Source organism: Podarcis tiliguerta (assembly GCF_965153285.1).
Source record: "Podarcis tiliguerta genome assembly, chromosome: 1".
Classification (NCBI taxonomy): domain Eukaryota; kingdom Metazoa; phylum Chordata; class Lepidosauria; order Squamata; family Lacertidae; genus Podarcis; species Podarcis tiliguerta.
In genome coordinates, this window is record NC_139534.1 from 19822486 (window position 1) to 19845324 (window position 22839).

Here is a 22839-nt window from a genome sequence, read left to right on the forward strand (position 1 = left end):
TGGACATGAATGTTTTGCTGAGAAGCAAAGGTGAGAAACCTTTGACATCTGACAAAATGGACTGCTTAAAAGATTTCCAATAACCGTTAAGCAAATATTTTTCCTACAGTAAGTGCAGGCAATTTTACTCGAGGCAGTAAATTAGAAAAATGAAAAAGGTCTGCAAATAAACACTTGTCTCATTAATATTCCACAGCGAATTAACCTGTGATCTGTGGTTCCTGTTCTGTCCACTAATACGAAATTCGTGTCCCAGCTTCTTTGCTGGTAGCTTTTTAGAAGTTCAGCAAGCGCTGCAAATCGCCCAAAGAGTGGAAAATTCCCTTGTCACGTGGATGGCCTTATCAGCAGCAACCAGATGGAGCTCAGAGCCCAAACATTATCAATGTTAAATTGCTTTTTCCTGGAGTAGGGAGGATTAAAGTGTTCCTTCCAAAATGGGTGACATAAGCCACTGCAAACTTAGGGATATTAATATTTTGAAACGTTACTATTTTAGTAATGTGCTAATATATTTTAACAAACATTCTATAAAGAAAGTCATCTTCTGACTGATGCAGCTGGAATCTTTGCAAACTATTTTGCTTTGAATAAAATACTTCCAGCTTCCCTGCATTCTTTTGATTAGCTGTACTCAGTGTAATGCTGCAGTTTAGTGGCTAACACAGCACACCTAAGGGGGTCTGTTAAAGTGACGAAACCTCTTCCCTCTCTCCTCCCTCTTACTCCTCACTGTGGGAAGGAAATAACAATTGATTGAGCTGTTGGCTAGAAATTTAAAGCACTGGGAGAAATCAGGATTCTGCTCAGCTTCCTGAATAGCTCTGGAAAATCTAGGCAGCTTGAAATCAGGTGGCTCTGGAGAGACTTTGTCAAATACTGTCCTGCCCATATTTCGTGGGGAGGGTTCTGTGCGTATTTGAGGCTGAGACTTCTCCTAGTAACGCAATAGCTGGTGGCTGGTTTCACAAATATACATTTACAGAAATACGTTTGCAGTAGTCACACCCATACTCCGTGATAAGCTACTTTTGAAAGTTGCATAAATGACAATATTTGCAGAGTTATTGTTGGATTATGCACTGGGGGTGTATAGGTCGAGAGACCCTCTTTCTACCAAATCTTCTGGTTGCAAAACATTAAAGGGGGGGGGGATAGAATAGATGCAACAGCCTTGATCAAAGTGAAGGGAAACGGACAGGGGCAGTTTCATTTCTTTACAACCTCTAGATAATTTACATATAACCTACTGTATTCTTTTTATTCAGGACCAACTTGGAACTTGAACTGGTTCACCGGGGAGGCAATCTGTGCCTAGGAGGTGCAAGCACAGCTGGGAAGAGATCATGTTTACGTATGTATAAAGTTGTCTCAGTTTAATTTAGATTGATTTAAATATTTATTTTTTAAATTTGTATCCCGCCCTTCATCCAAAGATCGCAGGGCGGTTCACAACATAAACATACAAAATGAGAACACAAAATACGTAGTAAAACAAACCGATAAGCCCCCTCCCACAAACACATTTAAAAGGCCACAAGAGTGTCAATCAGCTGAATGCCTGGTTGGAAAGAAATGTTTTCACCTGGTGTCTAAATATCTGTAATGAAGGCGGCAGGTGAGTTTCTCTGGGGAGCGCATTCAATATTATGTTCTCAGGGTCAGGTTCAGTTCATATAGGAATATGAACCGATATGCCCTAAAGATCCATGATGTCAACTCAAACTACACTGATGTGTTTGGCAATGTTTCTAATGTTACGGCGGACGGCGTATTAGACAGCTTCATTGTTTAATTCATGTGGTTTATTTGGTACAGTCGTACCTTGGTTTTCAAACAGCTTAGTTCTCAAATGTTTTGGCTCCCAAACACTGCAAGCCCAGAAGTGACTACTTTTGGAAGCCGAGCTTCCACGGCTTCCAATTGGCAGCACGAGGTTCCTGCAGCCAATCAGAAGCCACACTTTGGTTTCCAAACGTTTTGGAAGTCAAACAGACTTCCAGAACGGATTCCATTTGACTTCCAAGGTATGACCGTATTTGGGTTTGGTAGTACAACCTAGGGCTGTATAGATTGACCGTGTTTATGAAGTGGATAACTTTCGAAGAACACATGTAAACACAAGGATCTCCCTTTCCGCCATCTAGTGGGATGTACACCTTTCCACACTTTGTTGTTGTTTTTTAATAATTTTTATTAAATTCTCCATTTTAACAATCCAATCCAATCCAATCATATTAAATATTCCAAATTATACAAATACATACCATATATTCCGAATATTCTGCCAAATTATAAATTTTTATTGGGACTTCCCATGCTTCAAGTTCGGGGGGGGGGGCTCTGATCATCTTATATCTCTACTGCCTTGAGTTTCTTATAGTTCCTTTAAATCTTCCTGTTGTTAACCTTCCTTCTTTCACGGCCTCGTGAGTTGTTTCCACAGGCGAGTTGAAGTAAGCAATGATGTGCTTCTGTGTGAATTTTGTATGCTTCACTCTCCTATTGTTGCAGTATCCCCTCACATGCTGGTGTTTATGCCGAATCAATCCGAAAGTCATTTCACTGCTGGCAGACGCCATCTTCTCTCAGTTCTGATGAAATCAAATCTAGGCATTTGCTCATTAATTTTCCCAGACCGGTTGCATCAAACATTAGCCTTTCCAGGGGAGAGTTGCCAAATCCGACTTGAAGTGCAGATATAATAACAAATTAAGAGCTCACCTCCCCCACCTTTACACACTTTGTGCTTGTACTGTACACCTATAGAGGCTATTAGATTACAAAAAGTGTGGGATGTCCTTGGGTTGAGAATGGCCAGAAGACTTTACATCATGCATTGTATGTGTGGGGCTTAGCTGCATGCTTGTGAGGATTCCCACCATATGGGGAAGGGAGAAGGTTATGTATCCTCTATTAACAGAAATATCCAACCAGGAGCTAAAAGTATCAACTCCTTTCAGCCAAAAAGCTGAGCCGTAAACAGGCTGCAAAGCAGGCCGCAGGGTTGAAAAGGTAGATGTTCCAGCTGGGTTAAAGCTAGTAAGGCTGGCAGAAGAAGAAATATAACTTGGGGCCACTAACTACAATACAAAGCAAAGTTGTCAGGGTGGGCTTCTTTGAAGATACCACACATGATGGTCCACGTCAGATGTAATGCTAAACCATGGTTTGATACGGCATGTATGAACAAAAGTGAGTTTCAGGCTTGCACACCTATCCTCTTCCAGTACAACTGCAAGGAGATTGGAAGCATCAACTTCCTGGAATTCATTGTCACATCTGAACTGGTGGTGGCGGTTCTGGTTAGTTCAAACTGTGGTTGCTGTAACAAACCAGGATCATGAGCCACACTTTAAACTAACTAGAGTTTTGCCAGTTCTGATATAAGGATAAAGATTTGCAAATAAACTCTGGGATGGTTTTAAAAAGGAAATGGAAGTTTTCAATCTCTTTGCAGCTCTGCCAGTTATGATAACTTCCATTGTAGCTGTTTATCTCAGCTATATATTTAAGTAATAGAATTGACTAGAAACTTAATTTTGAAATTTTTTAATGGGGGGGGTTCTCTCTCTCCCCCCCCCCAATTTGCTTTCTCCCTGTTTAGATTCAAATCTATGATACACTTATTGTATTGACTGGGATAAGGCCGTTTTGTTACACTCTAAACAACATGCTTCTGTTCAAGTACAGCCCAATGAAAATCCTTGCAGATCTTTACTCCCGTAGATCTTTCAGTCATTTTCTTGAATTTTGCGTAATGAGGTCTCTCTCTCTCTCTCTCTCTCTCTCCCCCTTGTGATTGAGTACAGTGTTCTGCATGAGTCTTGTAACAATTGTAAAGTTTGTTGATTAGATATGGAATATGGTGTCCCAGGTGAGCTCTTACAGCTGCGAGTGTCAGTGAAGATGTGGGAGCAAATAGGTCAAGTGCTGTTTTAGAAGATTGCGCAGAGGGGGCAGCTGTACGCTGAGAAGTAAAATTAGGAATGATTAATGTAGCTGTTCATGCCGTTGGCTTAGACAGGGTGACAAGAACAGTGAACTAAATCTAGCTATTTAAATGGCTCCTTTTTAAGGCCTAGATCTTCAGGTGTGTTTTAGACATAGTACACAGCAAGCTGGTAGTCTAATACTACATAATCTGCTGATCTTTATTGGTTTCAGGAAAGCCAAAAAGAGTGACTACAATCTCCATTATTGTCAGCTGTTATAGGAAAGCTTGCAATTGCTTTTTGAATTTTGCAAGTCTTCAAGCACTTTCCTTTTACAAGTCTTCAAGCACAATCTTTTGCCCAATGCGGGGCACAAACCCACGACTTTGAAATTAAGAGTCTCATTGTCTTCCAACAGAGCTGTTAATAAATTTTCTATTAGTTTTGGGTGATATCCAAGATTTGTCATACTTGAAGCTTGTTGAATTCAATGGACATGAGTAACTGGTTTGCTCTGGGTATAACTTAGTTAGCTAGGATAGCTAGGATCCTTTATATTTTAAAACAAATATGAACTATAGCTCTCCCTTAGATGCAAGATGTCCTTGGCTGGGTTTAAGTTTCCCCTAGTACTCAGAGGCCGGAATGCTGGGGTTTCAAAGAAAGTTATTGGCTGTTTCAGCTTCTGAAGCCTCAGCTTGTTCCTCCAGTGCTTAGTGTGGTCTTCTTTCCACTGAGCTATATAGTGCTAAACTATGCTTTAGCTGTGGCGCTGTGGGTTAAAGCCTCAGTGCCTAGGGCTTGCCGATCGAAAGGTCGGCGGTTCGAATCCCCGCGGCGGGGTGCGCTCCCATTGTTCGGTCCCAGCGCCTGCCAACCTAGCAGTTCGAAAGCACCCCCGGGTGCAAGTAGATAAATAGGGACCGCTTACTAGCGGGAAGGTAAACGGCGTTTCCGTGTGCGGCTCTGGCTCGCCAGAGCAGCGATGTCACGCTGGCCACGTGACCCGGAAGTGTCTTCGGACAGCGCTGGCCCTTGGCCTCTTTGAGTGAGATGGGCACACAACCCTACAGTCTGTCAAGACTGGCCCGTACGGGCAGGGGTACCTTTACCTTTACCTTTACCTTTATGCTTTAGCTTTATGTATGAATGCCGCCTCTGTGTCGTGTGAATGCTCCATTAGGCTGGTGTCAGGGGTTTATTTATCCTTGGAAAGGGGTTTAGATGTGATTTAGGCTTTACATACTTGGTGTGTAAGGGATCGGACTGTAAAAACAACAACCACAAATACAAAATTTGCAACCCAAGCTGTAATCCTAGGCCAGGCTTCCTCAACCTCGGCCCTCCAAATGTTTTGAGACTACAATTCCCATCATCCCTGACCACTGGTCCTGCTAGCTAGGGATTATGGGAGTTGTAGGCCAAAAACATCTGGAGGGCTGAGGTTGAGGAAGCCTGTCCTAGGTATTCTTACTGGAGACTAAAGCCCAATTGCTCTTAGTCAGACAAACTTTTGAGAAAGCATGCTTTGGACTGTACTGTCAAGCGTTTCTGTTTCTGTATCTTGCTTTCCGTTGACCCATGGTACGGCTGAGATCAAATTAAACCATAGTTTAAAATGAACTGTGGTTTAATATGAATGAGCAGTGTGCTGGTGCTTGTTCTTGATATGCATCTTGTGGTTTTTTGGGGGGGTGGGAAGGGTTTACTGTGGCAGTAGAGTATTTTGGGGGGTACTAATTGTCCTATGGTCAATATCGGACTACCATCTGGACTTCTAAAGTATAGTGAATTTCTGCTCTGTATTGTGTATACAGTATATAATGCTGTATACTTATATCACTTACACTTATATTTATATCATTATGTAAGTGCTGTAACACTTATATCAGTAAGTGAATGCTAAGCACCATAACATTAGAGTAAGCAAAAAATAAAATAAAAATGTTTGCAGAGTAGAAACAAACAGCTAGTCATCTCTGATTTGTGGAAACATAAATGGGTTTTTTGGGGAACTATGAACACTGTTAAAGGTCCAGTTCTGATCCTTTTTCTTTGCTGCTGTGTTCCCATTAGGGGGCAATGTTAGTCTTTTTGTTTCTGTCCAGTGATAGAACAGCAGAACTAAATTCTAATCTAGAGAATCATTTTTGTTTTGCAACAATTATAGAATATATAAATTTTCTCTAGAAGCAAGGTGACTGTGTCTTCAGTTTACCTAGCTTTTATGGTTGTTAGTCTTAGAGCGTGACCTGAATAAAGCTAATTTAATACTGAAATGATCTTAGCGTGAATAAGATTGCATTTGCTAGGCCCAGAGAAGCAATGTTTCTTTCTTTTGTTATGCTGCCAGGGAACCAAAATGGACCTGTGCAAATTCTTCACTATCTAAAAGAGAAAAGCTACAATTTACAAGGATAATGTACAAGTATAGGGAATTTTGCAGAAGCAGCACTGGAATAAATAGAGACTGTACGGGAATGGCACTGTTTGGTTGGCATCCACATTGTGAGGTGCCAGGATTTAATATCTCTCTGACTGAACAGTGCAATTCTATGCACATATATTCAGAAGTAAGCCCCGTTGAGTTTAATGGGAGCTGTTCCCAGGTAAATGAATCTAGGACGGCTGTCTCCATGTTTAAATTGACAGTTATCTTTGGTGCAAGTAGCTCTACTTAATTAAGCTGAGAAAAGGCTTATTTGGACAACTTTGTTCTAGGGAGGAGTGGGAATGAAACCCTGGGTCCTGATGAGCTAACTTATTTCCTGTCCTGTTTCATTCACCTGAAATAGGTGTGTTGTTGTTGTTTAGTCGTTCAGTCGTGTCCGACTCTTCGTGACCCCATGGACCAGAGCACGCCAGGCACCCCTGTCTTCCACTGCCACCCGCAGTTTGGTCAGATTCATGTTTGTAGCTTCGAGAACACTGTCTAACCATCTCGTCCTCTGTCGTCCCCTTCTCCTTGTGCCCTCCATCTTTCCCAACATCAGGGTCTTTTCCAGTGAGTCTTCTCTTCTCATGAGGTGGCCAAAGTATTGGAGCCTCAGCTTCACAATCTGTCCTTCCAGTGAGCACTCAGGGCTGATTTCCTTAAGAATGGATGCGTTTGATCTTCTTGCAGTCCATGGGACTCTCAAGAGTTTCCTCCAGCACCATAATTCAAAAGCGTCAATTCTTCGGCGATCAGCCTTCTTGATGGTCCAGCTCTCACTTCCATACATCACTACTGGGAAAACCATAGCTTTTACTATACGGACCTTTGTTGGCAAGGTGATGTCTCTACTTTTTAAAATGCTGTCTAGGTTTGCCATTGCTTTCCTCCCAAGAAGCAGGCGTCTCTTAATTTCGTGGCTGCTGTCACCATCTGCAGTGATCATGGAGCCCAAGAAAGTAAACTCTCTCACTGCCTCCATTTCCTCCCCTTCTATTTGCCAGGAGGTGATGGGACCAGTGGCCATGATCTTCGTTTTTTTGATGTTGAGCTTCAGACCATATTTTGCGCTCTCCTCTTTCACCCTCAATAAAAGGTTTTTTAATTCCTCCTCACTTTCTGCCATCAAGGTTGTGTCATCTGCATATCTGAGGTTGTTGATATTTCTTCCAGCAATCTTAATTCCGGCTAGGGATTCATCCAGCCCAGCCTTTCGCATGATGAATTCTGCATATAAGTTAAATAAGCAGGGAGACAAAATACAGCCTTGTCGTACTCCTTTCCCAATTTTGAACCAATCAGTTGTTCCATATCCAGTTCTAACTGTAGCTTCTTGTCCCACATAGAGATTTCTCAGGAGACAGATGAGATGATCAGGCACTCCCATTTCTTTAAGAACTTGCCATAGTTTGCTGTGATCGACACAGTCAAAGGCTTTTGCATAGTCAATGAAGCAGAAGTAGATGTCTTTCTGGAACTCTCTAGCTTTCTCCATAATCCAGCGCATGTTTGCAATTTGGTCTCTGGTTCCCCTGCCTCTTCTAAATCCAGCTTGCACTTCTGGGAGTTCTCGGTCCACATACTGCTTGAGCCTTCCTTGAAGAATTTTAAGCATAACCTTGCTAGCGTGTGAAATGAGTGCAATTGTGCGGTAGTTGGAGCATTCTTTAGCACTGCCCTTCTTTGGGATTGGGATGTAGACTGACCTTCTCCAATCTTCTGGCCACTGCTGAGTTTTCCAAACTTGCTGGCATATTGAGTGTAGCACCTTAACAGCATCATCTTTTAAAATTTTAAATAGTTCAGCTGGAATACCATCACTTCCACTGGCCTTGTTATTTGCAATGCTTTCTAAGGCCCATTTGACTTCACTCTCCAGGATGTCTGGCTCAAGGTCAGCAACCACACTACCTGGGGTGTACGAGACATCCATATCTTTCTGGTGAAATAGGTGTATGTCCTGCCTAATGAAATGTATGGGTGCATCCTGGTACACGAAGTTGGGACAACAGCATAAGCCCTCAGATGTCCAGTGAACTTTTTACTCCCTGAACAACTTTTAAAATAAGAGTATCTTGTCTCACTGCAGCTCTAAGTGGGCAACCTATGTTTGAGCAAACCACTGTTTCCTTGATTTGGATTAAAATGCAAGCTGTGGTTTGCTAAGGCCCTGGATGAAGGTGCAGAAATTGCATGGCATAGAAGGAGAGGGAGAAAATAGTGTACAGCCCGCAAGCTGAAGCCTTTTGGGCACGGCACGTACTGTCAAATCATGGTTTAGTGTACACAACACGTAAACCTTTGCTGAACTCCTTTCTGCTAGCTAGTGCTTTCTGTTTCCATAACAACAACATGAATGGTATAAAGTATATATATATATTTAGAACTAGGGAAGGGAATGTTTTTACTGCCGCTTCAATACCATTTTTTCAACATAATTCAGTATTTTTTCCACATAGGCTTCAAAATAGACATATGTAGGATAATACTGTCAGTATAAATAAATAAAAATGCCAGTCTTTTGCCAGGAAACTTGTTTTGCCCTCATTCACTGCATCTGATTCAGAAAACAGGTGACGACAATCCGTTCCAATGTCATCTGCGCCTTCAATTATTTCCCAAACCCCAGGAACTAATTACAGCCCTCAAGCTCTGCTAAAATCAGCTGACATAAGCATGAGACTCTTTTGGCCTCCCAAGTGCCTATGAATAATTGTCTATTTGTGGAAAATAAATTAATTCCTCTTGTGATTTATATTTAAATGTGGTATCTCCTGGTCTGTTCAGCTGGTAGCCAGGGATAGAAGAACAGAAATGAGAGATAGTAAATAAAAGAAAGTGTGAGCAATAAAGGATTTATATTTTGCAAAGGAAATAGATACGAAAACTTCTTTGGGTGTGGAAATGGTAGATTGACTATAAACTGACTGTCAATTAAAATGATGGTATCATGAAATAAACAAAAAACCAACCGCTCTTTGAAGGAATTAAAAATTGTGTAAAAATGCGTATTTTCCCATTATAGATTAAGTTGTGAAGAAGCATACAAAAAGAAATTCAAAACATGGCAGGGGATCCCATAACACGGGGCAACTCTAATGATCATGCCTGCATTGTGGCAGCCTGGCTCGAATAGAAGAGAGCAATTATGAGTCGTAGATTTCCTTATCTGGATTAATTTTGCAGTAATCTCCTCTCATCAGTCTGGTTCTGTAGATCTAGACAAGATCTAAGACTCGGCAGTCGTGTAATTTAGGAAATGTCTCTCTTTAAACCGGCTCATTTGGTTACAAATGATCCCCAAGGGGAAATAAACTGTTCTCTGCACCAAAATACAGCCACCTCTGTATTAGATACCAGATTAGCTATATATACACCAAGAAAAGTGGTGTGTGACATTCCGTTGCATTTCTGGTACTTTATTATTGGTTGCATTTTTATTAATGTATGGCTTTATTCAGTGTTACTGTAAAGAGAGAGTGCTTAAGACTCCATCTGAAAGAGAACCCCACACTGAAAACAGATAATAGAATTTGCCTCTTGAATGGATATAGAAATGGTGATTTGCTGTGTAATGGCAGTGCTCTAGAGAAGGCCCTTATTAAGCCGCTGTATCTAACCTGCAGAAACCTTTGGGAAGCTGCTGAACACCATGGTTCAGCCTCATTTCCTTTTCTTGCATGGATGTGACTCGAGCAATTGCAATGTAAAACTTTTGATTTATTATATTTGTATCCCGACCCTCTCTCCAAAGGGCTCGGGGTGGCTTACGTAGCACTCGTCCCATTGTTATCTTTGCAGCATCCTGTGAGGGACATTAAGAGATGGGGACTTGTCTGAGGTCGTCCAGTAAATTGTGCAGCTCATGTAGGATATGAATTCGGGTCTTCCCGTTCTAAATCCACCACACTATCTATTACATGGCTCTTGGTGCATGCTAAAGCCAGCTATAGCGGATTGGGTTGTCAAATATTAACAGCTGGCAATGAGTTAGGGAGCCACAGTAATCTAGAAAATGAAACAATCGGTTACAAAGGACTATGAAATATTTTAATTTCATTCAACCAAATAATTAACTCATTAGTTGTTTCCCTTTATCCATTCAGATCAGCTGTTTCATGTGTTGGCTATGCACATGCGGCTCTACAGCATTGATTCTGCTTACAACCCATGGAAGAAACTAACCCAATTGATGCAGAATGACGAGAGTTTGCAGTAAGTACAGTTCTATAGACCAATTTCTCTGTAGCGTTTTAACCTTGTGAGGCACCAAGTGGAGCAGTGTATCTCTGCTGAACATACCGTTCTAAGGGACTGAATTTGCTGCAGTGTTAGAAACACACATCTCACTTCACCTGCCATATCCAAAGACCTTTTATACCCAAACAATTATTCCATCCATTTTTTCAACTAGTAAAGATTTGGAGACCATATTCATTTTTTAAGCCATGCATTTATTCATGTTTACTTTCTCTTCTCTTTTAAAACTACATTGTGCAGCAAAATCTTATGCATTTTGCTCAGAAGGAAAGTCCCTTTATGCTCAATGGGGGTTCAGAGTGTGAGTGTGTGTGTGTGAGAGAGAGAGAGAGAGGGAGGGAGAGAAAAAAATGCAAACACACACATCGGGTAACTAATTTGTCAGTATCTTGGAATATAATACAGTTTATAGTTATAGATTGTTTATGCCTGCAGCATGGTGCAGTTTGATTCTCTTTTCAATAATTTTGCTTTATCACTATCAGACTTTACATTAGGTTGCTTTTTCTTAACTACTTCTGTAGTAGTGTTTTGGGAAGCCACACTTATCTGCCTTCCTCATATGCGTTGAAGGGATTAGCAGGGTGGTTCATTTCCATATTCCAAACAGACTTTATAAAAGACAGTTTTCAGTGTCACGGTGAACAAGTTGCTTAGGCTTTTAATAAATGACAGAGCAATTTTTAAGAGCTTAATGTGCTCTGGTGCTTGACGTAAACTAAAGGAGCTTATCTCTTGGCATTTTATATCATTTCACTTCTTCCGTTCTAGCAAAATGAATATATTTAGTCAGATGTTTCACTTGCTCCTGCAAGCATTCCCTATTTTTGTAATGTTGCCAGGCATCCTATAAACCATATCAATTTAAAGGTTTGATTGTGCAAACATTATTATTTGACCTGCATCCTATAAAACAAAATTATTGCTATCACTTTATTCCACTTGAAAATTGAGCATACGTTTTAAAAGTTATTGGTATAAAAAATGACTCAATATACTTGTTGTATGTTTGTTAATGTATTGAAATGCATCAGGAACGGTCCTGAATTTTCCAAAAGCAAAGTAAGATTGCAACAATTAAATACAGCATCTTGGGGCAGTTTTATTAATTCGCTAAAATAATTGAGCAGAACATTTTATAATAATTGACCTGCACATTCACCATTGCATCTCTGGTTCTGTATTGGATAGACAGACATGTTCTCTTCAGGTGATCTTGCATGTAAAAGTGAGTTCCATTCTCCATTGCTCTATTGCTCTCCACAAGCTTGGAGGTGAACTTTCAGTGGGTATCTGAACACCCAGTTTTTGGTTTTAAAGCATAGACTTCTGCTTCCACAAATATAAAGGTAAAGGGACCCCTGACCTTAGGTCCAGGTGCGAATGTCTCTGGGGTTGCGGCGCTCATCTCGTTTTATTGGCCAAGGGAGTTGGCGTACAGCTTCCGGGTCATGTGGCCAGCATGACTAAGCCACTTCTGGCAAACCAGAACAGTGCACGGAAATGCCGTTTACCTTCCTGCCGGAAGGGTATCTATTTATCTACTTGCACTTTGACGTGCTTTCGAACTGCTAGGTTGGCAGGAGCAGGGACCAAGCAACGGGAGCTCACCCCGTCACAGGGATTCGAACTGCCGACCTTCCGATCGGCAAGCCCTAGGCTCTGTGGTTTAGACCACAGCGCCACCCGCGTCCGTTTCCACAAATATAGTGTGTCCTTATATGTTTACAGTCTAGCAGTATCGCTTCCAGAAACTTGCATCAATTCCTAAGGAAATGGGGTTATTGTGCCAAATATAATTATTTCCATAATTTCCAGGATTTGCAGTGAGGAACAGCCAGAAGTCCCAGTACTTTATAGAGATGCCTCGTCCCTTTTGCTCATCCAGATTTTAACAATGCCACAGCCATTGCGCAAAGGTATGTTTCGGGGAAAAATGCATAAATAATAAGTCTCGGTGTGTTTCCCTTGTCAGTGGCTTTTAAAGCAGCACAGCAAATAAACCTTGTCTGCTGTGTGTGCTCAAATAATGACTTTGCCTTATCTCTAGAAGTTGGCATCAAACAGAAATTTTTGTTGTGGTTTGACGGGCTTATCTGTGACTCCTGTCTTCTCACCTTTATCAGACAACAGTACAGTCAAACCAGGAGGCCTGAGAAATGACTATTAAGTTCCTTGAGATGGGGGGGGGGCGGGGAGAGACAGAGAGAGTTTGGGTCCTTTCGTTTGACCTTCATTCCTTTACTGCAGTGGGGCTGCTTAATATTTCACATTGAACTGCGAACGCCTAAGGGTGAAAGAGAATAATTCGTTTCAATTTAACTGCTCAAATTGTGGCAATTGTGTCACACCCGACAAAGATAATGGCTATAATACAGTATCTGTAATGGTCGCTGCATATATAAAAACGAGCATAAGTTACCGGAATCCCAAGATACTTTTGAAGCAGAAATGATTTATCACTGCTTATTTTGTCAGGTTTTTAAAACCATTAATTTTACTATTTGAAAATACTAACCCAATTCTCCCCCCCCCCCCTCCCCTGGCAGTGATACAGGTACATTTTGATAAAAGTGTAACTATGGGCATTACAGAATAGAATTCCTCTCTTTAACAGTTTTATAATTTGTTGACATGGTATTGGCTTCATCTGTGATATTTTTTATATCAGGGACGTTCAGTATAAATGTATAATCAGCCATGAAAGCAGCCTTTTCATATATAGCTGCACCTTTGTAAATAAAATTCCCAAGAAACCAGTTGTTTGGGCCTTCTAACAGAACTGTGTCTTAAATCGGAAGAGAATCATAGGTTGTCTTTAGCTGCTTAAAGAATTTATTGGCAAGGTACAGACAGAAAGAATCTTTCTTACTTTAATGTGCGCCTAATAGCACATTTTATATGTGGCAGCAAAGCCAATTTTAACAATTACAAGTACAACATAGGTCTGTTGCTAGTCCTGGAAGACACATCTGATAGATATTTCTTGGGTGGTTTTATACCCTTCCCTTTTTTTGGAATGTGGTCTGTCAGGTGGTTATTTGAACAAAGCTCCTTTTTGTTTAAAAATACCTACATGGTATTCTCTGAGAAAATTAGCATTTAATAAGCAGTGTCCTAATAGCATCTCCTGTCCTTCAAGCAAAGCCATGGGAATTCTATTAACTAACTTATTAACTGTCGAATGGCCTTGGCTATCTTTTTTCAATCCGGCATTGATTAAAGCAAAGTAAATGCCATTACACCATTCAGGCTGTTCATTCTGAGAGGAAAATTTGATCCGAATCCACCTCAAAAGAGAAAACACAAATTAAGCCTTTGATTGTAGGAGAACATCACGTTAGAGGTCAGTGCAGTCAATAGTTCCATCGTTTTATACATGGAGGGCTCAAAGAGTAAGAGGGTATAAGTTTTCTTTGTCATATACGTATTTCGTGTGACCTAAAGGATTAAGCACAGTGTTGAAGATATTTAGTTGGCTGAATTTTGTTCAGAATATTAAGATGGGGGAAATGGGTGCATGTTTAAAATGTAAAAAAGAGATTTTTGTGTGGTGGTGCTGGTTAAACTTGATAACGATATTTGTTGCCCATTGAACTGCCATGTTCCCAAGGCTAACTTCTAAATTAATAATGGTTAACCTGGAGTCAGCATGATGTCTGCTTTGGACCTGTGTAGAAGAGAAAGCCACTGCCTTTTCGGCATGTACCACCACCAGGGAAGTCATTTTAAAGAACATAGCAGTTGCCACATGGTTCTATTCGGCATTTAGTAAGACCAGTAAGGCTTGACTTGGGAGTTCAGCTGTGCATCCCAGGGTTAAGAAATATTTTTGACACATTCGAAAGGATTTGTAGGAGCATGAAACATTTTAGAAGAAGGGATCTTTGAGAGGGGATGAAGAAACATGTGTGTGCTGAGCTTAAGAGAGGGTGGTTGTGATTCATTAATTGTGTGCAGCCTGGAGATCAGACTAATTTATTGATGGCTAACATTAAAGTGTAAAGTACAGGTATAAGCACTCTTAAAAACATCAAGTGGCCAGTCAGTCACAATTGTATGGAGTCACCCAATTGTTACAAATAAAAGCTCCTGTTCTCTGAATGTGGTTCTGTGTGCAGATGTGGCAGCGTTAAGCGGTTGGTTAATACCTGAAGTTCTGGTCCATGTTTGCCCATTGTGTTTACTTTCCATTGCAGAAACTTAAACATACAGGTTCCTTGAGTTGTTCTGAAGTTGCTGGCTTTCATTCTTTTTTTTCTCTCTTTGGGGGAGCAAATAAAGCTTCAGTGGAATATTGGCAGTCAATTTCCAGATTAACTGTGAAATAGCCGTTCTTTTACCTATTTTGCTTACTAGACAAGCTTCTTTCCCGAAGCTGTAGCCTTTCTGCAGATGACATTTAATGTGGCATTTAATGGCAGGCAGGCAGGCAGGATATGCTGAGTTGTAAAAAGGGGCTTTAGCTAAAAGTGAAATCCTTCAGAGCACTGGTAAAGTTTGTGGAGTTCCTGAGGGATATATTGCAAAATACATTTCTCTACAAGGTTGTTTGTACAGCTGTACCACTGCAGTAAATGCTAGCCCCAAATTATTATTCTTGTTTCCTATTGCATTTTACTTGCATTCCTATTGCATGTACTATCAGCACTCCTGATAAGGAAAATAAAACCCTTGTTCAATTTATTTTAAATATTGTTGCATTAATCTCTGTTTGCGCACATTGTTAAGTGCTCCAGTTAAAGCTGATAACTGGTTTACAGTGGAAGGCCTTGTTTTCATTCTCTTTCTTTAAACATGACCTCCTGATTTTGATAGTAGTTTTGAGACCTGTTAAATTGCCCAGTGCAGAAGCTATCATTTCTGAAAATGTACATATTCATTTAAATCCCATCTTATTCAGTTTGCTCAAAGTGGCTCACAGTCCGAAACCTAACATCAGTAAAAACAAAGCAATAAAACCACACATAAAAATAAATAAAATGAACCATTACAGCTGCAATAAAACACTGATTCAGACCAGCAGGGATAAATGTAATACTTGCATCTTTTAGGTTTTAATGTATTGGTGTATGTTTAGCTCCTTACAAAATATAACTTGATGCATTTCAAGTTTTAGATGGCTCCTTTGGGGGGGGAAATACAAATTTGTAGAGTATGGAATTGCTGTGTACAAAATTGAGATCTAATTTAGAATGCTTGACTGACATTGTCTGTTTTCGTACTTTTGTAGAACACTTTACCTGTATCATAAAGGTGCTCTTCACATTGTTGTATATACAAGCTCTTGTCGCACTTTCGGTTAAATGCAGTGCTGAAGACAGGATGACGTGGATGAACTCAGGAGCTCTGAAAAAGGTGTGTTGGTTTATGAAAAGCTAACTAGACTGCTAATGGTGCAACTCTATATCCAGCTGAGCACATTTAAGCCCTGTTAGTCTCTTTGGAATACAGATCTGTGCAACCTTTATACTGCATTTTCTCCCAAGTGTTCAGATTTTTTACATCTCGATTGAAAGACAGTGTCAGTCTACAAGGACGAAGAGCTCCTCACCATCCCAGACCTGCTTTGGTGGTGATGAGTTTTTGAAATGTTTTCCAGCAAAGCATATTAAGTGTCAGGTTTCCTCTGCCTGAGATAGCTAAGCAGGTATTTTGAGAACAGGTTTGCCTCTGCCTGACTTCACCACCATGACAAACAGACAGAGCACAATCTTAGCAAGTTATTGAACCAACAGTGGTGCTTTATGATGATTTGCAAGGCATATCCAATACAAAGTTTAGCCCTTTGGCCTTTCCCCTGCTCCTAGGTTTGTTTGTTTTTTACAAAGCCTTGATTCTCCAGGTAGAACACAGAGGATTAAGGATTAGACAATTTGCCCTCATTTGGGTCATTTTAACTTAAAGAGAGCAGAAGTTAACTCCATTTTGGAACTTTCTTCAGAGGCCTCTACAATGGGTCTTTGGAGTGTGGGGCAAATCTGTTTCTCAACATCCGAACGCTCACAGGTTTCAGAAGAGAGGTTTCAGAAATGTTATTTCAAAATAACATTTCTGGTTGGGGATTCCATCCGCCCATATAGGAACTCAGAATTTGATACCCTTTGAGTCAACATGGAACTGTCAACAGTGGTCAACAAGAAACAGTGTTTAGAATTGCCCCTTCCTTTATTCCTAAAGTTAACAGGTCTTTTCACAGATCTGAAGGGATTGTGCTTCTCTCCTTTTGTTCCAATCCTTCTCACCCTAATGAGAAGAAATGGCACAATCGGGATGCATGAAAAGCTCTTTGCATCTGCATCATCAGAACTCTATGCTTGCCCGATTCTGGCATCCCCAAGAATTAGGGCATTGGGCTGTGATATGTAGCCTTCAGCACTAATCTACTGCCACAACTTCTATGACTACTACATCATGTACTATTATTACTGCTGGTTTTACATTGCAGAAGCTGTCAAGAATGTCATGAAACCCAAGTCACTTCTGTGTCATGTCCACAGTTTGTTTCTCTAAATGAGATGGACATCTCTGTTGTTATATACTAGATACAGTGAAATTGACGTCAATACAACTACAGCCACTGTGTTCTTTCACAGTCAATTTGATAAATAATAACCTGCTGTTATTTACCTTGGATAACATCCAGTCTATTGTATTATTTTAAAAGCTTATTAAATGCAGAATTATTATTATTATTAAAAATAATCTTTATTGAGTTTTTGATCTGTTAAAGAGCATTCTCAAGGAAAGCCTTATCTTAGAGAAAAATGGAATAAAGATATGTAAAACAACTTTCACTGTAACCTCAAGGAAAACTGTGTTAAGATGGAAATGGGATGGCATTGGCCAGTGTTGGTTTTGTGATGGAAAGATCCTGGAGTGTGGTAACTAAGGCAATTAAACAAACTGTTTGCAAATGGGTATGCTAAATAACCCAGTTAGGAATTTTAGGGATAGGAATTTATTTTATGCCCTTCTGAAAGACATGCACTATCTGAAAAGGTAGGGTTATAGCAAATTAGAAGTATCTGGTTTGGCTTTAAATGTTTGTATCAGCAATATATTAAGGAAGTATAGTTCTCTAAATCATTTGCTAAGCTGCTTTAGTATATTCCCTTGTACTGTTTTAGAATTCCCTTTTTCATACTGTTCTATATTCATTTTCAACAACAACAACAACAATAATAATAATAAACAGAATATGGAAACCCATATTGACATGGGATTTCGTACATGTATTTGAACTATTGTTGGATTGGGGTGACAGCATTTGCTTATTTTGCTAATTGTCTAATTAATTTCTTCTTAATCACAGAGTATGTCAAATGCAAAAAAGTCTTGGGAAGTATTACTGAGTCACGTGATCAGTGAACTCTATAACGGGAAGATCTATGAGCAAGAGGAAACTGAAGACCTAGCCATGGTACGGTTTATATATTTTTTGGTTTGTCAACCATAGCTCAGTTTGATGGTTACTAAATACATGAGGGAGAAATCAGCATTAGAATCAATAGAATTACCAAAGAGTGCCGTTGATTCTTCAGGAGTTAAATCAATCAGGATTTTCTTCTTTTTCAAAACTCTAATTTAGGACAGCACAAGCGCTTGGTGCCCACACTCCATAGAGACTTATTTGCAGCAGTTCTGTCTGCCTTTCCTCAGGATTACCAGCCTTCTTCAGCACCATCTCTTTGGAGCAGAGCTACCTAGCTGTCAGGTACTATGAAAAACTGGTTCATTTAATCTGTTCTAATAATCTTTGACGTCACTCTAACAAAGCATCCTGCGTTATCTAGGAAGTGCGCTTGTATAGGGAAAATACTGCCGATATTTCCAAGATGCAAGATTAAACTTGATCGTGTGTGTGTGTGTGTGTGTGTGTGTATCATAACAGCACAGCATGAATTTGCATCATAAAGTTCAGGCATGTCCAAAGTCCGTTTCAGAGGCCTAATGCAGTCCACCGGTCTGTTTATTCATTCAATCCTCAGCAATCCTAAAAATCCTTATACAGTGGTACCTCGGGTTACATACGCTTCAGGTTACATACACTTCAGGTTACAGACTCCGCTAACCCAGAAACAGTGCTTCAGCTTAAGAACTTTGCTTCAGGATGAGAACAGAAATAATGCTCCGGCGGCGCGGTGGCAGCAGGAGGCCCCATTAGCTAAAGTGGTGCTTCAGGTTAAGAACAATTTCAGGTTAAGAATGGATCCCCGGAACGAATTGAGTACTTAACCTGAGGTACCACTGTAAAAGCTGTAAAAAAGGTCAACAACTTTGGTTGGTCCTCAAATCTGGCCCTCTTTGAAAAAAGTTTGGACACCACTGATGAAGTTGAATTTATGCGCTCAAGCTGACAGCATTGTTCTTTGGGCTTCCTTTTCCCCCCCTTTTTGAATATCTGACGCATCTGGCTCTTCTTCCTTTTATGTTTAACAGGAAGACGAAGAATTTACCGTGCTTGCTAACTGCCTGGGTTTATTACCGCCATCTTTCCAGTCGTCAGAGTTCTCCAGTGCCTCATGTCTTGACTGGCCTGTGCCAGCCTTTGACATAATATCCCAATGGTGCTCAGAATTGGTTTCATTTGCAGGCAAGCATCCAACCCAAGTAAAGGTAGGTGAAATAAATAAAAATTGCTGCAGCTTAATACGGTACTCTGCTTTCATTTTCAAATTTAACCCTATTTAAAAATCATTTTTAAAAATTATTTGTTACAAAATAGCAGCACAGCAGCTTCCTTTTTAGCAAATTTTTGATTGCACTGTACTGCCAAATTGTTCTCTAGAAGCTAATAAACTTTATAGATGGTTTAAATAAATCATTTTAATTGAATTGGAAATGGCCACCATAAGCAAAAAGAATAACTTATCATAAACATTTTCTGGAAAGAAATATAAGGGCATTATTACAGATGGAGCTACAGGAAACTGAATGAGTGATTTCAGAAACTGAAAGGTTTGCAGAGATAATATTGTAATTTCTCTGATGTATTATACAGTGGTGCCCTGCAAGACGAATGCCTCGCAAGACGGAAAACCCGCAAGACGAAAGGGTTTTCCGTTTTCAGAGGCGCTTCGCAAGACGAATTTCCCTATGGGCTTGCTTCGCAAGACAAAAATTGACGAAAATTTTTGAGGGTTTTTTCCGCTCCAAAACCCCTTTTTCTGAAGCACTAAGCTGCTAAAAGCATTTTAGCAGCTAAACCGCTAATCCCTTAAGCCTTTAATAGGCGTTAATAGCCCTTAAACTGCCAATAGCGCTAATAGCGCTAATCCGCTAATGGGCTTGCTTCGCAAGACGAAAAAACCGCTAGACGAAAAGACCCGCGGAACAGATTCTTTTCGTCTTGCGAGGCACCAGTGTAATTCTGAGAACTGGTGTGTTTGCCCGTCAGTTTCTCTTAAGGTTTTGCTTATCTGGGAACTTTTTGGAAAACTAAGATTTATGAAATTTAACTTCTGTACTTCTGGAGAAACATTTTCACATTTCCCCATTGTCTCTTCCAGATTTTACTTATACAAGAAGCTAAATGGGACTTGCCACGTCTCCTACAATTGCCTGAAAATTATAATACCATTTTCCAATACTATCACAGAAAAAGTTGTTCAGTCTGTTCCAAAGTTCCTAAAGACCCCGCCGTTTGTCTAGTCTGTGGCACTTTTGTGTGTTTGAAAGGACTTTGCTGCAAGCAACAGAGCTACTGTGAATGTGTCTTGGTAAGAAACTCGTAATAAACATTACCTGTTTCCCAAAAGCGATTTGGAAAGGAAGCACGCCTAATAATGCTTCCATTTGGTTTTTGTGATCCTGGGATCTCTTGCAGATGACCTGGAGTGAACATGGAATGCCTCTTGCAAGGTTTCCCCATTCACATTAGTGGTTGTGTCCTGGGCTGCATCAATAGGAGTATAGCATCTAGATTAAGGGAAGTAATAGTGCCACTGTATTCTGCTCTGGTCGGACCTCACCTGGAGTACTGTGTCCAGTTCTGGGCACCACAGTTCAAGAAGGACACTGACAAACTGGAACGTGTCCAGAGGAGGGCAACCAAAATGGTCAAAGGCCTGGAAACAATGCCTTATGAGGAACGGCTAAGGGAGCTGGGCGTGTTTAGCCTGGAGAAGAGGTTAAGGGGTGATATGATAGCCATGTTCAAATATATAAAAGGATGTCACCTAGAGGAGGGAGAAAGGTTGTTTTCTGCTGCTCCAGAGAAGCGGACACGGAGCAATGGATCCAAACTACAAGAAAGAAGATTCCACCTAAACATTAGGAAGAACTTCCTGACAGTAAGAGCTGTTTGACAGTGGAATTTGCTGCCAAGGAGTGTGGTGGAGTCTCCTTCTTTGGAGGTCTTTAAGCAGAGGCTTGACAACCATATGTCAGGAGTGCTCTGATGGTGTTTCCTGCTTGGCAGGGGGTTGGACACGATGGTCCTTGTGGTCTCTTCCAACTCTATGATATTATATAAGAGAAGAGTTTTTTCTATGTGTGGCTCTGTGCAGAACTGCCCTACCCACTGAAGTGAATGAAGCACCCCTGGCCATGCAGAAACTCTGAGTAGAGAGGACTGTGGACCCAGGGGAAAGCTATGGGAGGAATGAAATGTTGTACTATGTCAGTTGTTCCAACAAGAGAAGCGTTTCAGATTGCCAGTTGGAATTATCCCCCATTTGGTCCCCCCGTTTTGAGGGTTCTCCCAATCCCACCAGAGCCAATTTTAAGGGACTTGGAGGGGAAGAGAGGGTGGAAACCCCCATTGCACAAGCGGAAGGAGGTCCATGTGCATAGCTGTCAACTTTTCCCTTTTCTTGTGAGGAATCCTATTCGGAATAAGGGAATTTCCCTTAAAAAAAGGGAAACGTTGACAGCTATGCCCATGTGTGAGCTGCTGCTGCTGCTGGGATTCATTAGGTAAACCCCAGCCTTTATAATCCTTTGAGCTCATTTTTGTTATACAGTGGACCTGCTAGTTACGTACCACTCTGGATATGTAACTTTCGGGTTACAAACGCGGCAAACCCGGAAGTGTATACTTCCAAGTTTCGCCATGCGCAGAAGAGCTCTGTGCACTTTGCGCACATGCGCAGAAGCATCGCCTCTGCCTACAGATTTTTCGGGTCGTGGACGGAGCCCTGGAACGAATTTAATTTGTATATGGAGGGTCCACTGTATTTTGATGCAGATCATTACATTTGTTAGAAAGCCATTCACAAAGAACTCTTCCCTCTTTCCCAAAACAAAACCTCAGCACTCGCAAAATTGCGGTGCTGGAACAGGCATATTCCTCTTGATCAACGCATCCGTCATCATCATCATTCGTGGTCATCGCTTTTGCCTTTGGGGTTCCGTTTACCTGGATGCACATGGTGAAGAAGACAGAGATCTCAGGTAAACTTTTTAAAATGAGAGATAATTTGCAGTGTTTTTAACATAGGGCTACCCCCCTTTTGAACTGTTTTGTTCTCGTAACCAAGGTGTTTGGCAAACCAGGGGAAATAATTTCACATAATAATATCACACCTCCCCTTCAGAAGCTCCCAGGCCTAATCACCAAGCTTTTTAAAAAACTGGGGGTTAAATAGGCTTTGGGGGGCTAATATGAGGGCACCTGCTAAGAAGAAAACTCACACGTGGATGGTGCTGCATGCCCCTTTGTCTGAAAAAGGAGGATTTAAGCTATTCTCAGTGTCAACCTAACTGTAGCTGCTTGAGGCAGCATACCGTATTGGCCTGAATATAAGCCACACTCTCCCCCCCCCCCAAATCTGACCGTGAAAAGCTAAACTGCGGTTTAAATTCATGACCTTATGAAAACTGGCTTTTGCAATATCGCTGCTGAAACAGACATATGGTAAAATGGAACGGGTGTGAGTGCCTGTGGAATTTTAAGGGAGTGGCTCTCCCCCCCCCCCCCAATTTACAGGTTTGGCTTATATTTGGGTGCGGCTTATATTCGGGCCAGTACGGTAACTTAAGGGTGTCCGAAGGGGCAGCAATCAGGCTCCCTTGCAGCGTCCCAAAGACTGATTGGGGGCATCACTTGCATCGCATAACACAGGTGCTTAAGGTAGCAAATTACCGTATTTTTCGCTCTATAAGACGCACCAGACCACAAGACGCACCTAGTTTTTGGAGGAGGAAAACAAGAAAAAAAATATTCTGAATCTCAGAAGCCAGAACAGCAAGAGGGATCACTGTGCA

At 40.9% G+C, this 22839-nt stretch overlaps 1 protein-coding gene across 8 annotated transcripts in view; it reads left to right on the forward strand.

The window, feature by feature from the left end:
- Positions 1 to 22839, forward strand: part of UBR3 (ubiquitin protein ligase E3 component n-recognin 3) — a 94116-nt gene that overhangs the window by 68374 nt on the left and 2903 nt on the right. For all 8 annotated transcript variants that reach the window (XM_083405197.1, XM_083405195.1, XM_083405194.1 and 5 more), the window contains 9 exons: positions 1269 to 1354; positions 10476 to 10584; positions 12448 to 12548; positions 15863 to 15987; positions 17945 to 18052; positions 18221 to 18346; positions 19072 to 19248; positions 20142 to 20351; positions 21887 to 22026. In XM_083405197.1, the coding sequence (XP_083261323.1) occupies positions 1269 to 1354; positions 10476 to 10584; positions 12448 to 12548; positions 15863 to 15987; positions 17945 to 18052; positions 18221 to 18346; positions 19072 to 19248; positions 20142 to 20351; positions 21887 to 22026 (1182 nt within the window). The remainder of the gene's footprint in view (positions 1 to 1268; positions 1355 to 10475; positions 10585 to 12447; positions 12549 to 15862; positions 15988 to 17944; positions 18053 to 18220; positions 18347 to 19071; positions 19249 to 20141; positions 20352 to 21886; positions 22027 to 22839) is intronic.